We start from the raw sequence: 23,397 nt of genomic DNA, 5'->3' as shown, positions 1-23,397 counted from the left end.
ATTCCTGAAGGATGCAATAATCTTGCAATTGTGGTGGACCAACTACATGCCAACAGGATGTCGGACTGAATGGGCCTTGGCCTGACCCAGCAAGGCTCTTCAAATGCGCTTATGTTCCCCTGACTTTGGGGACGCCTTGCAGGAGTCTCACCCGTCTCATGGCTATTCTTCTAGTGTGGACCACTTCGACAAGCTCTCCCCCGAAAGCAGGTGCACCATCCAGAACATGCTGGCGCTGTACCTAAAGAAGAAAGCGAACACAGACCAGGAGGCAGGGACTTCTAGGGGAAGCGAGGCCTTCATGCGGGAAGCCTTGACTCCTCACGTGCTCCCCAGGATCAGCTTCGACCCCAGCACCCAGTCTTCTGCTGGTGTCACTCTTCCCCCTGGCCCAGAACAGGAGGCTCCTTCCCAACACGCAGAATGCCTTGCACGTGATCGATGGGCCTGTGCTCACTGTGACATAGGCAGGACCGGATTTATATATAGGCTAAGTAGGCAGAAGCCTAGGGCCTCTAGATCTAGGGGGCCTCGCCAGCCTGCCCGCTCCCCAGCGCCGCAGACAGTCTTCCCTCTCCCAAATTACAAACCCAAGACTTCATGCAGGGCATTTCTCCCCCATTTCAAGGACATTTTGCTTCAAAAGGTGTCTGAGCCAGCCGTTACAAGTGGCGCAGTTTAGCATAAAATAAAGACACAGAGAGCCAGCAATATTTTCAGGATGGTATGAGCAGCTCCTTTCGAACTTCTCTCTCCTCCCGTAGCTTTTTTATTATCCTTTGTCTCTCTCCAGCCGCATGGCCGTTTGCCAATGTCTCATGTTACCTCATCCGGTCAAGGCTTTTATTGCCCCCATCACCATATAGGGTCATCACTGCCCAGAGGAAACACAACTCCATTTAAGGTCAATACATTCCAATACATTGTAAAGCTCAGAGTGCTGGTCAGCCAAGGTCAGGGGGCACCCTGCAATATTACAAGCCTTTGCCGTGGCTTTATGACTCCCACAAAAAGGAAAGGTGGACTTGGAGAAGGCAAGCAAAATGCAAGGGAGATAGTGAAAGATACAGGAAATTGAATGCAGATTTCCAAAAAATAGCAAGGAGAGACAAGAGGGCCTTCTTAAACGAGCAATGCAAAGAAATAGAGGAAAACAACAGAATGGGAAGAACCAGAGATCTGTTCAAGAAAACTGGAGCTATGAAAGGAACATTTCATACAAAGAGTACCATAATAAAGGACAAAGGTGGAAAGGACCTAACAGAAGCAGAAGACGTCAAGAAGAGGTGGCAAGAATACACAGAGGAATTATACCAGAAAGATATGGATGTCTCATACACCCCAGGTAGTGTGGTTGCTGACCTTGAGCCTGACATCCTGGAGAGCAAAGTCAAATGGGCCTTAGAAATCACTGCTAATAACAAGGCCAGTGGAAGTGATGATATTCCAGCTGAACTATTAAATTTTGTTAAAGATGATGCTGTTAAGGTGTTAAGTCTAGTTCACAGAGCACTAGCCTAATATGATCATACTGCCCAATCCTAGTTATCAGTCTTGCTACATATTGCAGGAAGTGGCAGCAGGCTGCCCCCCACCCCGCGCCCCCGTGAGCTAGCCTGTAGCTGTGGTTTCTTTCCTTTTTTCCAGCATTGTCATCTGATCACTAAAAATCAGCTTCAGAGACTTCTGACCTACGACCAGGTGAGAGACATCTTTGTGTTATATGTGGTGGTTTAGGATATTGCCCTGTTTATTTCCTTTGTCTGGGATACCCCAGCCTAGGCTAGAGAAACCACTTTCAGGCAGTTAGGAGCAAAGTGTAGCTATAACATAGGATGACTGCGACTTCTACAAATGCTTTTTAAGGTTGCAGGTTTGTGCAACCTGAATTAGAAGCAAGTCCCAATTAAGTTCAAAGCTTGCAGGGCAGCAGCTGAAGAAGGAGCAAAAAGGGTTTTCTTGTGTGTGTGTTTCTTTGTGGCTGATTAGCTGCTCTCCCTGTGCAAAGGTCAGAGCGGGCAGGGTTTCTGTTGAGGCAGGTGATTAGCTGTGGGAGGAGCTTATCAGAGCTTGCAGGGCAGCGGCACAGTTTAATCCATCTTTTAGATTTAGGGGAGCTAGTCTCAAACGTTTGTTGGGGGAGACCTAGGTTTTTTTTGTGGGGGGAGTTATTTGTCCTGTCTTCATGCTTTTTATGATGGAGGACCGCTGTAGCCACCCTCAACGACACGTTCTCAAGATGGAGGGGGAGGGAACAGCTGCAGTCGCCTGCGGTTCCTGCGCAATGTTTGCCATCTTGCCAAAGGTTGCAGGCAGCTTTACCTGCAGCAATTGCATGTTGATTGCCCTCTTAGAAGACAAAGTCCAGCAACTGGAGGAACGTGTAGCTACGCTCCAAAGAATTAGAGAGCTGGAGCTCTTCTTGGAAGCAACAGAGCACACCGTCTCCACCAAGGAGAAGACAGGGGACTCCCCTGAGAAGGAGGCTAGTTCACCAGCACAGGAGCCAGATATATGGAGAAACGTGACTCAAAGAAGTAGGAGGCCCAGGGTTCGCTCTGATTGTTTAGAAATACACAATCGCTTTGAGGTCCTCTCCCCTAGCATGGAAGACGAAGAGCAGACTCCATTTGAGGATCTCTCCCTCATTACAGTTGATCAGGTATATGAAGACGAGCAGCAAAGTCAGTCCTCAGGGAATGTGCAGGCGACCTTGGAACGGACAGCTCACGGAAGAACCCCGACCAAACCTAAGAGGAGGCGTGTAGTGGTGATAGGGGATTCCCTACTGAGGGGAACAGAAGCAGTGATCTGTGGCCTGACAAGATGTCTCGGGAAGTGTGCTGTCTCCCCGGGGCTAAGATCCAAGAAGTAACTGAACAACTGCAAGGAATCATAAAACCCACTGACAAATACCCCTTCCTCTTGGTTCATGCGGGAACCAATGACACTGCAAGCAATAGCCTCCAGAAGATCAAAAGAGACTACGAGGCTCTGGGCAGGAAATTGAAGCAATTAAATGCACAAATTGTCATCTCATCTGTCCTCCCAGTTGAATGACGTGGCCCAGGGAGAGAGGGGGAAATAGTGGAAGTGAACAGCTGACTTCGCAAATGGTGTAAACAGGAACGGTTTGGATTCTTAGATCACGGACTGTAGTTTCTTGAAGATGGACTTCTGGCAAGCGATGGGCTGCACCTCACAACGGTTGGAAGGAATGTTTTTGCCAAAAATCTCAGAAACCTCATCAGGAGGGCTTTAAACTGACTAATGTGGGGGAGGGAGACAGTGCTCCTGAAGGTAGGAGTCTACCAATTGATGAAGATGACCATCCAAATGTCATAGACCAAATGGAGCAAACAGCACACAGACCTAGTGGTGGGAGGAAAAAATCCTTAAATAAGAGACACGGGGGAATGATTAATGGACTTCAATGTCTGTACACTAATGCGCAAAGCATGGGAAATAAACAAGATGAGCTTAAGCTCTTGGTACAGCAAACTAAATATGACATAATAGGCATCACTGAAACCTGGTGGGATAAGTCCCACGATTGGAATGTAATAATGGAGGGATACAATCTATTTCAGAGAAACAGACCAGACAAGAAAGGAGGAGGAGTGGCTTTATATGTCAGGGATGTGTATACCTGTGAAGAGATCCAAGATTTAGAACCTCAAAGCCAAAGTGAGAGCACTTGGGTCAAAATTAAGGGAGAGAAGAATAACAGTGACCTAATTGTGGGAGTTTACTACAGATCCCCAAGCCAAACGGAGGACATAGATGATGCCTTCCTGGAACAGATGGCCAAGCATGCAAGAGGAAGGGAGATAGTAGTAATGGGGGACTTCAATTACCCGGATATTTGTTGGATGTCAAACTCAGCCAAGAGCATAAGATCAAACAGATTCCTCACTGGCCTTGCAGAGAACTTCATTGTCCAGAAAGTGGGAGAAGCAACAAGAGGAACAGCCATTTTAGATCTGGTCCTAACCAATGTTGATGACCTGGTTAGTGGGGTAGAAGTGGAAGGATCATTATGCGCGAGTGATCGTGCTCTTCTGAAGTTTACTATACAGCAGAAAGGAGCAGCCAAGCATACTAGGACTCAGTTTCTTGACTTTAAGAAAGCCGACTTCATAAAACTTAGGGAAGTGCTGGGTGAGATCCCATGGACAGTAATACTAAAAGGAAAGGGAGTTCATGATGGCTGGGAGTTTGTTAAGAGGGAGATACTAAAAGCACAACGTCAGGCAATACCAATGAGACGGAAACATGGAAGGTGCCTAAAGAAGCCAGGGTGGCTATCTAAAGAACTTTTAACTGAGTTAAGATTAAAAAAGGATGTGTACCAAAAATGGAAAAGGGGGGAAACCACCAAAGAGGAATTCAAACAAATAGCCAGCACGTGTAGACACAAAGTCAGAAAAGCTAAAGCACAGAATGAACTCAGGCTTGCTAGAGAGGTTAAAAGCAACAAAAAAGGCTTTTATGGGTATGTTCATAGCAAAAGGAAGAACAAAGAAACAGTGGGGTCACTCAGAGGAGAAGATGGTGAAATGCAAACAGGGGACACAGAAAGGGCTGAACTCCTCAATGCCTTCTTTGCCTCAGTCTTCTCCGATAAAGAAAACAATACCCGACCTGAAGAATTTGGAGCAAATGATTCAGCAGAGGAAACACAGCCCAGAATAACTAAGGAGATAGTACAAGAATACTTGGCTAGTTTAGATGTATTCAAGTCTCCAGGGCCAGATGAACTGCATCCAAGAGTATTAAAAGAACTGGCAGATGTGATCTCAGAACCACTGGCAGTCATCTTTGAGAATTCCTGGAGAACAGGCGAAGTCCCGGCAGACTGGAGGAGGGCAAATGTTGTCCCTATTTTCAAAAAGGGGAAAAGAGAGGACCCAAATAATTACCGCCCAGTCAGTCTGACATCAATACCAGGGAAGATTCTGGAGCAGATCATTAAGCAAACAGTCTGTGAGCACCTAGAAAGGAATGCTGTGATCACCAATAGTCAGCATGGATTTCTGAAAAAGAAGTCATGTCAGACTAACCTGATCTCGTTTTTTGACAGAATTACAAGCCTGGTAGATGAAGGGAACGCAGTGGATGTAGCCTACCTTGATTTCAGCAAGGCATTTGACAAGGTGCCCCATGATATTCTTGTAAAGAAGCTAGTAAAATGCGGTCTTGACTATGCTACCACTCAGTGGATTTGTAACTGGCTGACTGACCGAACCCAAAGAGTGCTCATCAATGGTTCCTCTTCATCCTGGAGAAGAGTGACTAGTGGGGTGCCACAGGGTTCTGTCTTGGGCCCGGTCTTATTCAACATCTTTATCAACGACTTGGATGATGGACTCAAGGGCATCCTGATTAAATTTGCAGATGACACCAAACTGGGAGGGGTGGCTAACACCCCAGAGGACAGGATCACACTTCAAAACGACCTTGACAGATTAGAGAACTGGGCCAAAACAAACAAGATGAATTTTAGCAGGGAGAAATGTAAAGTATTGCACTTGGGCAAAAAAACCGAGAGGCACAAATACAAGATGGGTGACACCTGGCTTGAGAGCAGTACATGTGAAAAGGATCTAGGAGTCTTGGTTGACTACAAACTTGACATGAGCCAACAGTGTGACGCGGCAGCTAAAAAAGCCAATGCAATTCTGGGCTTCATCAATAGGAGTATAGCATCTAGATCAAGGGAAGTAATAGTGTCACTGTATTCTGCTCTGGTCAGACCTCATCTGGAGTACTGTGTCCAGTTCTGGGCACCACAGTTCAAGAAGGACACTGACAAACTGGAACGTGTCCAGAGGAGGGCAACCAAAATGGTCAAAGGCCTGGAAACGATGCCTTATGAGGAACGGCTAAGGGAGCTGGGCATGTTTAGCCTGGAGAAGAGGAGGTTAAGGGGTGATATGATAGCCATGTTCAAATATATAAAAGGATATCACATAGAGGAGGGAGAAAGGTTGTTTTCTGCTGCTCCAGAGAAGCGGACACGGAGCAATGGATCCAAACTACAAGAAAGAAGATTCCACCTAAACATTAGGAAGAACTTCCTGACAGTAAGAGCTGTTCGACAGTGGAATTTGCTGCCAAGGAGTGTGGTGGAGTCTCCTTCTTTGGAGGTCTTTAAGCAGAGGCTTGACAACGATATGTCAGGAGTGCTCTGATGGTGTTTCCTGCTTGGCAGGGGGTTGGACTCGATGGCCCTTGTGGTCTCTTCCAACTCTAGGATTCTATGAATCTATGATTCTATGATTCTATGATTCTAAACTCTGTGAGCGTAGTCATGCCTTAGCCCTTTGAGAAGGATGCTGCAAGGAAGGCAAGGGGGGTGGCAGCCTCAGACTTCCAACATATGCAAAACCATCATAAAACATTAAAAACTTCCCTAAAGGCTGTATAGTTACTTATCTCCTTGACATCTGACGGGAGGGTGTCCCACAGGGCAGGTGCCACTACTCAGAAGGCCCTCTGCCTGGTTCCCTGTAACTTCGCTTCTCACAGTGAGGAAACCGCCAGAAGGCCCTCGGTGCTGGACCCTGATGCCTGGGCTGAACAATGGGGATGGAGACACTCTTTCAGGGCTGAGGCCATTTAGGGCTTTAAAGGTTGGCACCAACACTCAGAATTGTGCTCAGAAACGTCCTGGGAGCCAACGTAGGATGCAAAAGGATGGTTTTGCAGTTGCTCATATTGTCGGGGGTGTATTCTGGTGGTGGTTAACAGTTTGTATGGATTATTGGTACATATAACGTTGCATATTGTAGGTATGGCTAACCTGTGGTCTGCCAGATGTTACTGAGCTGCAGTTCCTGTTGGCTCCAGCCATCATGGCCAGTAATCAGGGATGATGGGAATTGTAGTTCTGCAGCATTGTGAGGGCCACGTGTCTGCTGCTCCTGAGTTAGAGGATTTTCCTGTTGTGTGATGCAGCAAAGTAATTTAAGATGACATGGGGCAAAAATGCACAAGCATCCTGTACCTTTAATAAGTGTGTATAAGATAGGATTTCAGCAGGTATACCCCTTTTTTTGCACTTGGCTAACCTACTAGTAGGGACGCGGGTGGCGCTGTGGGTTAAACCACAGAGCCTAGGGCTTGACGATCAGAAGGTCGGCGGTTCGAATCCCCGCGACGGGCTGAGCTTCCCTTGCTCGGTCCCTGCTCCTGCCAACCTAGCAGTTCGAAAGCACGTCTAAGTGCAAGTAGATAAATAGGTACCGCTCCGGCGGGAAGGTAAACGCCGTTTCTGTGTGCTGCTCTGGTTCACCAGAAGCGGCTTAGTCATGCTGGCCACATGACCCGGAAGCTGTACGCCGGCTCCCTTGGCCAATAAAGCAAGATGAGCGCCGCAACCCCAGAGTCGGTAACGACTGGACCTAATGGTCAGGGGTCCCTTTGTTGTTGTTGTTGTTTAGTCGTTTAGTCGTGTCCGCCTCTTCGTGACCCCATGGACCAGAGCACGCCAGGCACTCCTGTCTTCCACTGCCTCCCGCAGTTTGGTCAGACTCATGTTTGTAGCTTCGAGAACACTGTCCAACCAGGGGTCCCTTTACCTTTACCTTTAACCTACTAGTACTTCACCTTGGTCTTCCAGCACAACAGTGGCTGTTAATAGACTCCATTGTCAGGCAACAGGGGGTCTTTTGCTTCTCTGCTGTTTAGCGATTTCTTTTTGGCTTTAGCGTACCCAAAAGACAGCTTTTGCTCATTTCACAGAGGGAGAGATCAAGTTCATCCCGACGTACAAATTTGACTCTAAAACAGATCGCTGGGACTCCAGGTAAGCGCCTGCTTGATAGTTGAGCCTTTGTAAGTAAGTCCTCTCAATCATTCTTCTGCAAGGCTTGTTTGTTTTTCCTAGTCTGCCGAGATGCTAGTAGTGTCCTGCCTTTCCATCCTCCTGAGCAGGCTAGTAAAAAATATATTTTAAACATGGCTTTCTGCTAAGCAAGCTGTTGGAGGAGGGCTAGAGTTGAGGGCTGGACGGACTTCCTTTCCTCTGCAGTCAGAATGGACACCAAGCCACGGAGGAAGAGAGAGATCCAGCTCTCCTTCACCTGCTCACTTTGCTTGCATGGAATTCCGGGTTGCTAAAGGCTGCTAGGCGAGTTGTGAAATGCAAGGCTGTGATATGTTGTCTTCCTCAAGCCATCCCTGCTCTGGAAATGTTTTGGCTCCTTTCCCCCACATTTGTCCTGATAACCAGCATCCTCTGTTTCATGGTGTGTACAGTGGTGCCCCGCAAGACGAATGCCTCGCAAGACGGAAAACTCGCTAGACGAAAGGGTTTTCCGTTTTCTGAGCTGCTTCGCAAGACGAATTTCCCTATGGGCTTGCTTCGCAAGACGAAAACGTCTTGCAAATTGGTTTACTTTTTCGTAAAACCGTTAATACCCAGGGTGCATTGCTGGAAGAGGTGCAGTTGCAACTTGACTTTGAGGAGCAACACATTGCACGCGGTGTGGTAGCCTTTTCTGAGGTTTTTGAGGACTTTGCTGATTTTTGAAGCTTTTCCAAAACTTCTTTTGCAGCTCAAATCAATCAATCAAATTTTATTAAACGGTCACAGACCAGATTAACTCGTACAGCTAGTCAGCGAAGCATAACACCGGAAAAAACAAAGGACAATTTCGATACATAACTGCAATTTAAAATTAGACAGCATAAATAAAATTAAGTATTTGCCTTCGCCTGCATATTGACATTGGAAGGCTCTTGTTTCCTGCGCCTAATAGCGGCTACACAAAATTTGGCCACATTGATCGTAATTTCAGGAACCTTATCTTCTACCAGGGCTCTCATACGTTGGAGTTCTGGTTCATTTTTAAGCTTTTGTAGAACTGGGGCAATAAAGGTCAAACGTAGATCCTCGTAGTAACTACAGTGCAGCAATACATGCAGACTTGTTTCCACTTCCGATGAGCCACATGGGCAAACACGTGACTCATATGGTTTGCCCTCATATCTGCCTAGCAGCAGGGCAGAGGGCAGAACGTTAAATCTGGCCAGGGTAAAGGAGTGTCTGTACTTAGGTATTTGTAAATCAGCCAAATAATTTGCGGGTGAGAACCCTCTCCCAAGGTCTCTAATTATGGCATGTTTATCCATTTTGCCCATATGACATTGCAGCTCTATGTCCCTAATGCGTTGGAGCACTTGACTTCTGGCTCTCTCATATCCTGCCGCTATCAAGATCTGCGGGGAGAATCCCAAGCTTCTTATCTTTTCAAACAGGGAAGCTTTCCAGGTGGAATGAAAGGTGTCTAAGAGTGTTAAAGGAGCCAAACCGGCCGGGGAAAAAATAAGTTTTAACCAGTAGTGTATCTTTAGAATCCACAGCCGCGCATTAACGGGTGGTTGTCCAACTTCTAAGCGGACAGCTATATTAGATACACAGGGGGGGATCCCCAATAAACACCGATAGAATTTTGTTTGAAATGCCTCCATAGGAGCAAAATTTTTAAAACTGCAAACCTGGGATCCATAAGTGAGTTGTGGGAGTATTTTTGCAGCAAAAACCTGGGAGGCCGCCGGAACGTATTTACCCCCTTTCCCGTGAAAAAATCTTGTAAGGGCTTTATTGGCCCTTCCTGCGTTGGCAATGGCGTTTTTCATCTGTTGGTGCCACGAGACCCTTTCCTGAAAAGTTATTCCCAGGTATTTGAAAGTTGCTACCTGGTCAATAGGTTGACCATTAATTCTCCATTTGTGTTTCCTTCTTTTTTTTGAAAACACCATAATTTTAGATTTGCTGTAATTTATTGATAGTTGTTCCGCTTGACAATAGTCAGCAAGTGATCTCAAAAGCTTCCTCAGGCCAACGCAGGAAAAGGAGAGTAGGACTGCGTCGTCCGCATACAGAAGCACCGGGATGGGAATACCTGCCAGTTTGGGAGGGTGGGCATTTTCTTTCGCCATATTTACTGCTAGAGAGTTGATATAGAAATTAAATAGTGTTGGCGCGAGGACACATCCTTGTTTAACCCCATAGTGCGTTTGAATTTCTTTAGTTAGATGGCCTGACCGATCGCATCTTACCCTCACCCTGGTGTTTTCGTATAGACCACGGATAAGGCGTAATAAGCGTTTATCTATGTTTGTAGCGCCAAGCTTTTCCCAGAGTCTATCCCTTGGTATTAGATCAAACGCCGATTTAAAATCCACAAATGCTGCATATAAAGACCCCCCTTTTCTAGAGTATTTGTCTGCCAGGTGTTGAAGGGTAAGGGCCTGGTCTATAGTTGAACGCTTTGCTCTAAAACCAGCTTGAGCTTCTGATAGAATATGCTCTCTTTCCATCCACTCCACTAATTTATCACATAAATGAGCAGCATACAGTTTGCTAATAATACTTAATAGACTGATTGGTCTATAGTTAGCTGGCTCAGTTCTGTTTCCTTTCTTAAATATTGGAATGATGATGGCTAAACCCCAGTCCTCGGGGATAATAGCTGCTTGATTTATACTAGTGAACAAGGCGGCTAGCACAGGGGCCCACCATTCGACATTTGCCTTAAGAATTTCTGGTGGGATATTGTCAGCACCCGGGGCTTTCCCTGATTTAAGAGCTTGAATAAGGCCAGTAATTTCTTCTGTGGTTACAGGGGGCCATTCCTTACCAAATTCACTTGAAGCAGGAAGCAGAACTGGGGCCAGTTGATTTGATGAATATAATGAGAGGAAATAGGCCTCCCATGCTCCAGCAGGTATAGAGTATTCGATTTCAATCGGGGAGTCTCTCCAGCTTTTTGCAATTATTTTCCAAAACGTGGCAGAATCTTTCCTTTGGGAGGCCTCCACTAGGCACTGCCATTCCTCCCTTTGTGCCTGGAGCTTTTTCTTGCTAATCAAAGCTTTATAACTGCGTTTTGACTCAAACCAGTCTAATGGAAGCGAAGGTAAGTTCGCTGTTCTATAGTTCCTGTACTTATCCAGCAGGAGGCGTTTCATAGCCATGCATTCTTGGTCAAACCAAGGTTTGGATTTATTAAAGTGTAGAGATTGCCGTGGCGTTTTTTTGTTAGTCAGATAAGGTTGTAGCAACGAAATCAGTTCCTGGAACATGTCTAATCTAGCCTCAGGAGTTGGGGAATTAATGAGGTTCTCCTTTCTAGCAAGAAGAATATCTGAGTGAAGTCTTTCCGATATTTCATCACTCAATTTGCTGGACCATTTAATACGTGAGTATCTTAGCTCCATGTTTTCGAAGCATGGGGCTACAAGGTTATCAGAGCAAAATAGATCTTTTCTTACATCCAGTATTAAACAGAGCGGTAGATGGTCGCTGTCAACCCTCTCCACCACTTTACATTCCCGTGCTCTGCTCAAAAGGTTAGATGACACCAGGACGTAATCGATAGTGGAGGCTCCCATGTTGGATATAAATGTAAATTCCCCACTGGGTTCTCTGTCGACACGACCATTTAATACAGTCAAATCCAGATTGTTGGAAAAACGTAGAAGGCATAGGCCTGCATAATTGCAGCCCTTGTCTTTTGAGAGCCTTGGGGGAATAGAATGGGCTTCTTCAGAAATGGGAGGTACGTCGTGAAAATGAGCATATAACGCTTCGTCTGATTGGCCAATTCTGGCATTTAAATCCCCAGCCAGCAGCACTGCCGCAGCAGGAGTTTGATTCATTAGCTCATCGACATAAGATTCTATCCTATGCCAGAGATTTTTGATAAGCTGCTTGCCTCTTTGGGGAGGGGCATATATATTAATCAATAGAAGTGTGCAATATCTGCATTTCATTAATAATGCCATGGCCACACTGCTCAGAGGCTCCAGCTCGACGAAAGATGCTCTCAGCCTTGTGGATACTAGAATGCCTAGCCCACCCTTAACTCGTCCCCCTTTGTTGCTTGGTGAACCTGCGAGCGAAAATGAGGCAAAACCATTTACATCTAAGTCCCCTGTTAGCCATGTCTCTTGCAAGAAGACTATATCATGATCTTGAATAAAATTGACAAATGATTGGTCAGTCGCCTTGTTGAGCCAACCAGCAATGTTCCATGATAAAAATTTAAGATTGGCTTTATCACAATCGAATCTTTGTCAATTATTAGCTAACGTACTTTTAGGGTTTGTCGCTTTATGTATCGGACGCCTATCGTCTTTGTATGGCAGGCTATCCAGCCGCTCTATGATTTCAATAGGTGGTTGCAAAGTGCTCACATTTGTAAACACCAGATCTTTATTATGCATAAATTCCTTCTGTGGATAGTCTGTTTTGGCCTGATTTTGGCCCAATTCTGTTTCATCTAGGTATCTCATTTTGTCCCATACGTCTTGTGGGGTCACCTTGGGGATATTTCTCCTTCGGGGGGGGGGGTGATGGAGTACTCTCCTTGAAGGGTAGCACATTCTCTCTTGGTGGAAAGTTAATCTCCGCTTTGATCTGATGGTTACGTGTTGTGGACTTTTTTTGGTCCCCCTTGATAACCTCGTTGCCTGAAGCTCTCTCGGCCAGCTTATCTCTTAGCTTATCTAGTCTTCCCAATATGTCAGTTTGTATTAATGGTGGGAACATCCAGAATTGGTCAATTAGGATATTTTCTTCCATAGTAAAGAAATCCTCACCTTTGCTTGCAAGGCATTGCGGGTTCTGTTTGTCAGGCCAGAATTTTGAGAGTTGTTTCCCCTTTCTAAGATTTGCCTGCTTAGTTTTCAAAAGGAGCCTTATTTTCAAAGAGCCTAAGTATTGTTGTCCGTGCTTTTAAAAAGGCAGGTCTTGACCTAAAAATATACTTGGCCAGGTTCTGATCCCTAAAAGTGGTCAGTGCTCTCACTGAGTGACCATCATAATGTAAATATTCCACCGAGGTGATATCATTAGCATTAACCATTCCTGGCAGTATGTCATTTAGATGAGATACAAAGTTCATTATTCGCTGTTTCCCTGTAAGGAAGCCCTTAGGCTTCGGGAAGTTCGTGAATACCAGTTTTTGGGGATTTAGGATCAAATTCCAATCTCTTTCCTGACTGGAGGCTTGCCAGGTCTGAAGGGGGGTATCATCTCTACTAAACGCTTCCTCTTCCCCGCTGTTCGATTTGCTAAGTGTTTTATTGCCTTCATAGGAAGAGGCCTCTACTTCCGCAGCATCAGGTTTATTAAAAAGTTGGTTATCCAAGGACTGAGTTGTTACTTCTGCCTTCTCACTTGCTACTGGAGTCAGCCTTGGCGAGTCCTCCTTAGCCGGTTGCTGTGTAACTACCTTTGTTTCTCTCTTTTTACCCTTCTTTTTGCTGCCCCGTGTGGTCAATTTATTTGGGGCTGAGGGAAGAAGTTTAAACAATTTCTGCCAATGTATGTTTTGATTACTGCGGGTATACTTGGCTTTCCTTGTTGTTTTAATATTTTTACTTTTCTTCACTTTTACCCTTGAGTTATGTCTTTGCAGATTCTTATTTATTACTGGTTTGTTCGTCGACGCTAGCTCAACTGTTTTATGTTCTTGTGGCATATCATTTAATTTTAACTCTTTTAATTGAGATGTGAAATTTTCTACTAACGTCAGCAGTAGCCCGTTTGTTATTGTTAGATAATTTTTAATGTTGGCTAAATCAGAACTTATTGCTAGGGAATAATCCAAAGGGCGACCGTCACTCAATTCTGTTTGAGAGTATTTTGGAGTAGGTATCTGGTTTTGATGGGTTGATGTAATTTCTTCCGTGGGCAGCTGTTCCTTAGTAATAGAGGTATTTCCCTCCTGAAGTTCCTCGGCTAAAGCTAGTTCTTGCGCTAGGCTGCATGGGGAGTTAATATTTCCAGTATCTTGGTATATCTCTTTAAAATTAGACGTCCAATCAAGAACAGTAAGAGAGGGGGGTATTACTTCATCAAGAATTAACTCTTTTTGTGGACTCTTACCCTCCTCCATCTTAGGAAAGTAATTTGTGATTTTGCTTTGTCTTTTACCAGGACCCGAGGGGCTGATTGCCGAGTCAGGCAGTATACCCAACTCCTTGTATTTTCTTCTAGTAAAAACCATGGTAAAAGTGGTCTTGATATAGAGAGAGGGCAGTTTACCCCAGGTGCGACTGCCTTAGATTGGGGGGCAAGTGGGGGTATCAATCTATATTCCCACCTGCTCTCTGCAACAGCTTCCTGATGTGCTCATCAACAGCCTCAATATATTTCTCTATTTTGAGTTCTCTGCTTTTAGATCTTGGCAATTGTCCTAAGCCTGTAGTTTTCACCTCAATCATGCGACCAGCGCTGTTTCACAAATGCTGCAACCTAGTCAGAATATAATAATAAAACAATGCTGCCAAAGAGACAGCAGTAATAAAACGGCTAAAAACTACATTAAAATTAAAATTGCCTTATTTAGGCAATTTATGTGCAGCTGGAAAAGGATAATAGTGGAGTTTGGCTATAGCGCATGTACAGCTATGATAACCTTGTATTTCGGGTCCTAGCTTAGTCTTTAGAGGCCTAGCTTAGTCTTTAGAGGCCATCTTCCACCGCCCTATATTGAACGAAGGATATCCAAGAGCCCCAGAAGGGAAACTTTCTGTGGGCTGGTTCGCTGATTCCTTCTAGGTAGTCTTTCAAAGGCCTACCACATAAGGCAGGGCACAGAACGATATCTTGCTGAAGCCGGTTTTCCAAACCTCCAGAGGGTCCTATCCGATACACTGTTGTGGAGTTATTGTGTAGATTAAAAACTTCCTGTAAAAAACTCAGGGTGCCTTCACCAGGAGTCTCTGAGAATATAAAAGCTGGTCTCCTCGAAAGAGTTTATTAAAATGAAGAGTCTTTCCAGCTACAGCACTTCCTCTTCAACTAAGCAGGAATGTTGTCCCCAGCTAGTTCACACAGCCCCCCAGCTGGGCGGGGGTCAGTCAGTTCAGTTAACCCCCGAATCTCCAAGCTTTATCTTTCTCTGTGTTCAGCAGAGCTGGGTGTCTATGGGCCAATCTCAAAGCAAAGCTCACAGTCGTATCTCTCCTTACCCTCCTTCTCCAGGCACCGTTGGTCAGGTAAGCAGTTCACAGTTCTGTCTTTAGACCTCTTCTGTCTCTCTGCTCTCAGTTCAGGCAGCAGCGTTCTCTCCTCTCTGGCAACCTTGACCGGGCAGCTGATAAGGAGGGAGGGAGCAGGCTGGGACAAGCTGAAGCTCGCAGAGCCGACAGGAGTTATAAAAATGTTCAGAGTCTTTAAAATGTTTTCCGTTTGTTAAAAATTGGCATCCGGAGGGCAATTAAGATAAGGTTTTAAACCTTCCCGTGCGATTCTAACCTGGAAGAATCAAACTTGGTTCGACCAAGAATGCAAACAGTGCAGAAGTAGGCTTAGATTTCTTCAGTCTGATATGAAATCAGACAGCACCCAGAGCAAAATCAGGGAGTTAGCCCAATTCCGTTCATACTACAAGAAGCTGCTCCATCATAAGAAATTGCTCTTTGCGAAAGAACGCTGGACGGCACTGTCAGTGGCCATTAAAACCCGTGACGACAAGAAATTCTGGAATTTAATTAATGCAGGTTTAAGACCCCCCTCATTCATCGCTAATAACATCACAGCAGCCAGTTGGCACTCTCACTTTGCTCAGCTGTATTCCGCCCCAGATCCTGAAGTAAATGTTGTCTCCACTCTTCCAGCATCTGCCTTGCCCACCTGGGAGCCAGTCTCCCCAGAGAGATGTATACAACTAATCAGTACGCTTTCAGGGGATAAATCCCCGGGGGAGGATATGATACCACCTGAGGTATTCTTGTCGAACCAGACATGGTGGGCCCCTATTTTAGCATCTCTCTTTACCACTATTAATGCTACTCTTAAGATTCCACCTAATTGGAAACAGAGCATAGTCATCCCAATACATAAAAAGGGGGATCCACAAGATCCGCGTAACTATCGACCTATCAGCCTGCTGGACATATCATACAAGGTCTACTCTAGATTCTTGCTAGAGAAATTAATCGAGTGGGCAGAAGAAACAAAGCTATTCCACCCGGAACAGGCTGGCTTCCGTAAAGGTCACAGCACATCTGGCCAATGTCTTGTTCTATTTACCCTGATTGATAAATACCTAAACAGGTTCAACTGCAAACTACACGCGGCTTTTGTGGACCTGACCTCCGCTTTTGACTCCATCCCCAGAGATAGGCTATGGCAGAAGCTTAGTTACACTAACATAGATAAGAGACTCCTCCACCTTCTTATGGAAATTCATAATGACATATCGGCCAGAGTAAAATTCGGCCCTCTGGGAGCGCTATCTGATCCTTTCCCTCTGAATAAAGGGGTCAAACAGGGCTGCCTCTTGGCCCCTTTTCTATTCAATTTCTACATCAATGACATCGTTACAACCATGAAGGCCCTAAATCAATCTGCCCCCTCTTTACAACAGCTCAAGATCCCCATATTACTCTATGCGGACGACATGGTGATACTGTCTTTAACCAAGCAGGGCTTAAACAACATGCTCAGAGGGCTCATGACATATTGTGATACCAACTCCCTCAAAATCAATTTCGCCAAAACCAAAATTCTTACTTTTGGCACGAAAACTCGGAAGCCTTTCTGGAAATTTGAGGGCCACTCTATTGAATATTGTTCAGCATTCAAGTATTTGGGTATCACTTTTCAGCATGGGCTTAGCTGGTCAGCTCACCTAAATATGACCATCCTGGCTGCCCGTAGAACCATCAAAGCCTTGGAGAAATTCTTCTATGCAAAAGGCGGCCAGTTGGTTCCACCAATCAGAAAAGCATTTATCAGCAAAGTCCTCCCGATGTTACTGTATGGGGTTGAAATCTGGGGGTGGAATTTAAAAACACTACAATGGCTGGAGATTCTGCAAAACTCTTTTGCACGAAAGATACTGGGCCTCCCCAAGGGCTCAGTTGCTGCACAGTTAAGAACAGAACTGGGCCTCCCCTCCATTGTTGCGAGAGCCCACATTAGAATCATTAGTTTTTACTGTAAATTAATCAATGCCCCAGGTTCCCTACTAGCTAGGCAAGCCTTTTTAACTTGTTCTCATACCAACAAATGGTCCAAGGCCATGGAGACTATTACTGCACGCTACTCCCTCCCAGATCTCGACAAGCTGTCATCTTGGAACCAACATAAAATCCGGGCCTGGATTCTTACAAGAGACGAGGCCATGGACCGGGCACAGTCCATTACAGCTCGCCTCTCCATGTGGCTCCCTAAAGTGAAAGTGGTAAGATCACTTGCCAACTACTTGATAGACCTGACGGAGCCCAATTTGAGAAGAGCGTTTACTATGGCCCGTTTCCATTCTATACCCACGGCCTTCCTGCAGGGGATTTACTCTAAGACCCCTATTACTCAGCGTTTATGTCCATGCACAATGAATGAAGTAGAGGACTTCATACATTTCTTTTTCTACTGCCCTATTTATGAGCCAATAAGACCTAAGCTCCTCCTCTTGATCCCGTCCACCATTACATCTAAGGAAGACTGTTTGAAATCGCTTCTTGTGGACGCAAATCCCCAAATTTCGCGTGGGGTGGCAATCTTTATAGTGCAGGCTCTGAAACTCAGGGCTACTCTGACTGGGTAGTGTGTCCTAGACCTGGACCTGTTTTAATTCTTTTTATTACTTTTTCAACCCAATGTGCCGAGCCTATTTTGGGGCCATTTTATGTTTTATATACATCCGCATTTTGGATTCTTGGCGCTGGCAACTAAATCTTTACATTATTGTCTTAGGGTAATTTAAATGTCATTACGCCAGTAATATCGCTTTGAATTTTGTTTGGTTGCTTGTCTCTAGTATTTTTGTCTTATTTTGCTATGGCTGTATGCTAATGCAATAAAGGGTTTTTTTTTTTTTTTTTGAAGATAAGGTTTTTTTCTTCTTTTGCAGCTGTTTGGTAAGTTAAACTTTTAAAACTTTTTTGGGGGTTTTTGGATTTTGGGTTGGGGTGTTTGGAATTCAAGGACTTGGTGTTGGGGAGAGGTTTGCAAGAATCTGGGAGCTTGTGTGGTTTTTTTTCTGCATTTTTATGATTTTCTGTGACCATTGGGGCACTTTCTTTTTTTAAAAAAAAAAAAAAATTCTGGGTTTGAATTTCTGTGTGGTGGGTGGCTGGGGGGACAGTTGAGGAGGGGTTTGCAAGAATCTGGGAGCTTGTGTGGTTTTTTTTCTGAATTTTTCTGATTTTCTGTGACCATTGGGCCATGTTGGTTTTTTTAAAAAAATAATAATTCTGGGTTTGAATTTCTGTGTGGTGGGTGGCTGGGGGGACAGTTGAGGAGGGGTTTGCAAGAATCTGGGAGCTTGTGTGTTTTTTTTCTGAATTTTTATGATTTTCTGTGACCATTGGGCCATGTTGTTTTTTTTCCAAAAAAAATTTCTGAGTTTGAATTTCTGTGTGGTGGGTGGCAGGGGGGACAGTTCAGGAGGGGTTTGCAAGAATCTGGGAGTTTGTGTGGTTTTTTTTGAATTTTTAGGATTTTCTGTGAACATTGGGCCATGTTGTTTTTTTTCAAAAAAAATTTCTGAGTTTGAATTTCTGTGTGGTGGGTGGCTGGGGGAGCAGTTGGGGAGGGGTTTGCAACAGTTGGGGAGGGGTTTGCAACAGTTGGGGAGGGGTTTGCAACAGTTGGGGAGGGGTTTGCAATTTCTGTGTGGTGGGTGGGTGGCTGGGGGAACAGTTGAGGTTTTTGAAGACTTTGGTGATTTTTAAAGCTTTTCCAAAACTTCTTTTGCAGCCATTTGAGGATTTTGAAGACTTTGGTGATTTGCAGCCATTTCGTAAGTTAAACTTTTAAAACTTTTTTGGGGGTTTTTGGATTTTGGGTTGGGTGCTTGGAATTCAAGGACTTGGTTCAGGGTTTGAATTCCTGTGTGGTGGGTGGCTGGGTGCTTTTGAATTTTTTGGGTCTGAATCACTGATTTTTTCTTCTTCTGAGTTTACGAAGCTAGGAGCTGTGCTGCCATGGGACCCAAGAAGACTGCTGCTGCAGAGGCCGGCGAGAGGAAGAAAGAGAAGGTGATGCTGGAAATGAAGAAGGAGATCATCCGGAAGCACGACGGTGGAATGCGTGTGACGGACCTCGCCAGGGAGTACGGCAGGAACCCATCGACCATCGGCACCATCCTGAAGATGAGGGAGAAGATCCTTGTGACTGATGCAGCCAAGGGAGTCACCAGGATCGTGAAGAACCGCCCAGCTGTTCTGGAGGAGGTTGAGAAGTTGCTCCTCATCTGGTTAGAAGAGAAGCAGCGTGTAGGGGACACAGTGACTGAGGCCGTGATTTGTGAGAAGGCCAAGGCCTTGCACGCAGACCTCATCCGGGAACAGCCAGGAACCTCAGGCGAGCCAGAAGTCTTCAAGGCAAGCAGAGGCTGGTTTGACCGGTTCAAGACGAGATCTGGAATCCACAGCGTGGTCAGGCATGGAGAGGCTGCCAGTTCTGATGTTCCTGTGGCTGAAGACTTTGCCTTGGAGTTCCTGGAGGTTGTGAAGACCACAGCAGGTCTTCAACTGCGACGAGACCGGGCTGTTTTGGAAGAGGATGCCCAAAAGGACTTTCATCACTCAGGAGGAGGCCAAGTTGCCTGGCCACAAGCCCATGAAGGACCGTCTGACCCTGCTCTTCTGTGCCAACGCAAGCGGCGACCTGAAGATCAAGCCCCTGCTGGTGTACCACTCGGAGAACCCACGGGCCTTCAAGAAACACAAGGTTGACAAGGAGCAGCTGAGTGTCATGTGGCGATCCAACAATAAGGCTTGGGTCACACGTGTGCTGTTTGTGGACTGGGTCAATCTTGCTTTTGGCCCTGCTGTCAAACAGTACCTGCTGGACAACGACCTGCCGCTGAAGGCTTTGCTTCTGATGGACAATGCTCCTGCTCATTCTAAAGACCTTGAGGAGGACTTGTTGGAGGAGTTCAGCTTCATCAACATCATGTTCCTGCCGCCTAACACCACGCCACTGCTCCAGCCGATGGATCAGCAGGTCATCGCCAATTTCAAAAAACTCTACACCAAGGAGCTTTTCAGGCGATGCTTCGAGGTGACTGATTGCACCACCATCACCCTGCGGGAATTCTGGAAGGACCACTTCGACATCGTCACCTGCTTGAAGATGATCACCACGGCCTGGAAAGGGATCAGCCAGAGAAATTTGAATTGCGCTTGGCGCAGCCTGTGGCCAGACTGTGTGGCACCAAGTGACTCTGATGCACCAGAGTCAACAGTGGTGCAGGACATTGTTGCCTTGGGGAGGACCATGGGCCTGGAGGTCACAGAGGAGGACGTCTGCGAGCTGGTGGAGGAGCACGGCCACGAGTTGACCACCCAGGAGCTGGTTGAACTGCAGGCAGAGGCTGCGCAGGAGCAGACCTCGCTGGAAGAGGAGGAAGCAACTGAGGAATGGCTGTCCTCCAAAGAACTGAGGGACATTTGCCTGAAGTGGAAGGATGTGCAGGCTTTTGCAGAGTGGAACCACCCTAAAAAGCACGTGACACATGACCTTGCGAACACTTTTGATACAAGGGTCATGTCGTCTTTCAGGGAGGTGCTGAAAAGGCGGATGAAGCAGCAGACCATGGACAGGTTCTTAAGCAAGAAGCAAAGAGTGGAAGAGGAACCTTCTTCGAGTGGTCCCCCAGAGTCTTAGAAAATGTAATGTACACTTTGTTGATTTTTAAATGTTTTTCCTGTCATGTTTAGAAACTTAATTTATTGTTCCTTCAATTTTTGAAGTGCTCTTTACAGTATGTGTGACTTTAAAGAGCAGTTAATAAACTCTTGTTGTACCAAATTTGGCTTTGTTTGGACTTTTTTTGACCATAGGAACACATTAATTGGATTTCAATGCATTCCTATGGGATTTCGTGCTTCGCAAGACGAAAAATTCACTAGACGAAAAAACTCGCGGAACGAATTAATTTCGTCTTGGGAGGCACCACTGTATAAGCGGTGTTGCAGTTCCTTGAAAGGTGCAGCAGGCTGAATGAGACTCCTCTTTGTGTCAAGGAAGTCTGGGAATTAGACTTGGTGCTCTCTCAAGATGAGTCTGCCAGGGCATAAGAGCATGAGAGCAGCCCTGCTGGATCAGGCCATTGGTCCATCTGGCCCAGCATCCTGTTCTCACATTGGCCAATGAGATGCCTCTCGGGGAGCCCACAAACAGGACCTGAGTGCAACAGCACGCTCCCCTCCTCCAAGCCATACTGCTTCTCTTGGTGGAGTATGTGCGGTGGCCATTATGGCTAGTAGCCATTGAGCCTCACCATCCAGGATTTGGCATGTTCTTGTGGTTCTTGACAACTGTCAGAAGCCACCTAGGCCTGCTACTTTCATTGCTCTTGCTGTGGTAATGGGGAAATCAAAAGGACAGGCGAAACATGTAGTGACGAAGCCGGAAAACGGCAGGCTCCTTTGGGCAGCATTTCAGGTGCCAGAAAGGGTCTTTTGGATCACTGAAAAAATAGTGTCTGAACAAGAATAACGGGGCCCCTTGCTTTGGGGAAGGATCATCATTTGGTGGTGTGCCATATGCTTTGTATGCAGAGTCTCAAGTTGAAACTCTATGGCACCTCCACCTGAAAAAGGATTGGGCCACAGAGAGCTGCTGCCAGCCAGAGTAGACTTAATTAATGAATTGTGGGGTTGGAAGGGATCACGAGGGTCATCTAGTTCAACCCCCTGCAATGTAGGAATCCAAACTGGGGGAGGTCAGAAATTCATTCTGACCTGGTAGAAGGCAGCTTTTGATTTCCTAACAACTCTCTCCATGAGGCAAAATGCCTGCACACCTGCAAGGTCCGCCCCTTCAGAAGCTGGACTCCCAAGCCCCATCATCTCCAGCTCTTGACCGTGGTCAAGATCACAGGCTATGTGTGGAGCCAAAGTTTGACTGTGTGAGCCTTGTGTGTTGCCTCAGCCAGTCCAACAGTCCTGGTGTCTCTCCTGTCTCCTTGCAGTGGGAAGTGCCGTGTGCCAGCATGGTGTGAGCCAATCCTCTGGAGAGGAGGCAGCGTGAATCAGCTCAGCTACCGAAGCCACATGGAATTGAAAAGGAGCGACCACAAGCCCGTCAGCTCCCTCTTCCTCACAGGGGTAACACCTGCCCTGGCCAGGGCTATTGTCTATTCGGGGTTTTTAGTTGCCTGCTATGTGGCACCTCCTCGAATCTGGGCAGGCCCTGACCAACAACCAGGCCCCTTTCCACAGAGCTCCTCCTTGGCCAATGACTTCCGGTGCAAGGAGTGGGCAGGTTTTGGCTCTGTTAAATCCCTAGGCTTCCATTCTCCACTGTTCTGAGTACACGCTGCTCCTGCCGGCATGGCAGACCACATGGGCTGAACTGTATACCTTAACCGTTGGCTCCATTCATGCAATGGAGCTTCTGTGGTACTTGGCTTGGAGCATTTGGCTTCAGCCCATTGGCTCTGGAAGTCACAGCCGCTGCCATCCTGGGGAAGCTCTCAGAGTTACAGTACTTGCCTCTTTCAGGGCTGGGAACAGGGGGGTGCATCAGGCCTTTCTGCTCTTAGCTCATACCCCCCCCCCTTTTAGTCCATAGCCCCAACAAATGTGCTCTGTCCCCCCCCCCCCCATAGGTGAAGGTTGTGGATGACCGACGGTACCGGAAAGTGTTTGAGGATATTGTTCAGTTGATGGACAGGATGGAGAATGAATTCCTTCCCTCCCTGGAGGGAGGTAAAGACGAATTGGATCCTCTCCAACCCCTTAAAGAGGGTTTGCTGCACAAAGACCAGGGGGGGAAGAAGCCCTTGGCCCATCTAGCTCAGTCTTAAGCGGTTCCCCAGGATTTCCGGGGGATCTCTCCCAGCCCTACCTGGAGATGCTGGGGATAGAACCTGGGACCTTTGCATGCAAGGCAGATGCCCTTCCACTGAGCGGCAGCCTCTTCCTCGCAGGCAAAGACTCGAGGGGTAGCCAGCGTCGTGCCCTCCAGATGCTGGACTACAACTCCCATCATCCCCAGCCAACATGGCCAGTGGCAAGTGCAGCAAGATCTGGAGAGCCCCACGTGGACCTGTTGCATGTGCAGTCCCCTAAATGAGAGCCCGGGGCCAAGGACAAACTTTCCCCGGAGCACGTTTCCTTGCCTCTGCTGAAGGCAAGCACTCTCTTTCCTCCCCCCCCCCTTTTGCTCTGCAGTTTCCATTTGAGAATGTCAAGTTCCGGCAGCTGCAGAAGGAGAAGTTCCAGATCACAAACAACGGGCAGGTCACCCTCCACTTCTCCTTTATCCCCAAGCTCAGTGACAGCCAGTACTGGAAGCCATGGCTTCGTGCTGAGCCCTGCGAGGGATACTTGGAGCCCAGCGCGTCTCTCTCTGGAATCAGGGAACTGTAGAGTTGGAAAGGGACCCCAAGGCTCATCTAGGGAAGGCCTTCCTTT

At 46.5% G+C, this 23,397-nt stretch overlaps 1 protein-coding gene and 1 pseudogene across 2 annotated transcripts in view; one reads left to right on the top strand and one right to left on the bottom strand.

The window, feature by feature from the left end:
- Positions 1-23,397, bottom strand: part of LOC308467697 (inositol polyphosphate 5-phosphatase OCRL-like) — a 552,529-nt pseudogene that overhangs the window by 278,497 nt on the left and 250,635 nt on the right. The window lies entirely within an intron of this gene.
- Positions 227-23,165, top strand: LOC308467667 (inositol polyphosphate 5-phosphatase OCRL-like; the record flags this gene model as incomplete). The annotated part of the gene is made up of 5 exons (XM_080989387.1): positions 227-434; positions 7,747-7,810; positions 21,951-22,086; positions 22,590-22,689; positions 23,155-23,165. The coding sequence occupies 5 exons, from the start codon at positions 227-229 to the stop codon at positions 23,163-23,165; spliced, it is 519 nt and encodes a 172-aa protein (XP_080845513.1).

The sequence above is a fragment of the Podarcis pityusensis genome, assembly GCF_964106645.2.
Source record: "Podarcis pityusensis genome assembly, chromosome: W".
NCBI lineage: Eukaryota > Metazoa > Chordata > Lepidosauria > Squamata > Lacertidae > Podarcis > Podarcis pityusensis.
The sequence above is the reverse complement of the archived record's forward strand: the minus strand, read 5'-3'. Positions and strand labels throughout refer to the sequence as shown.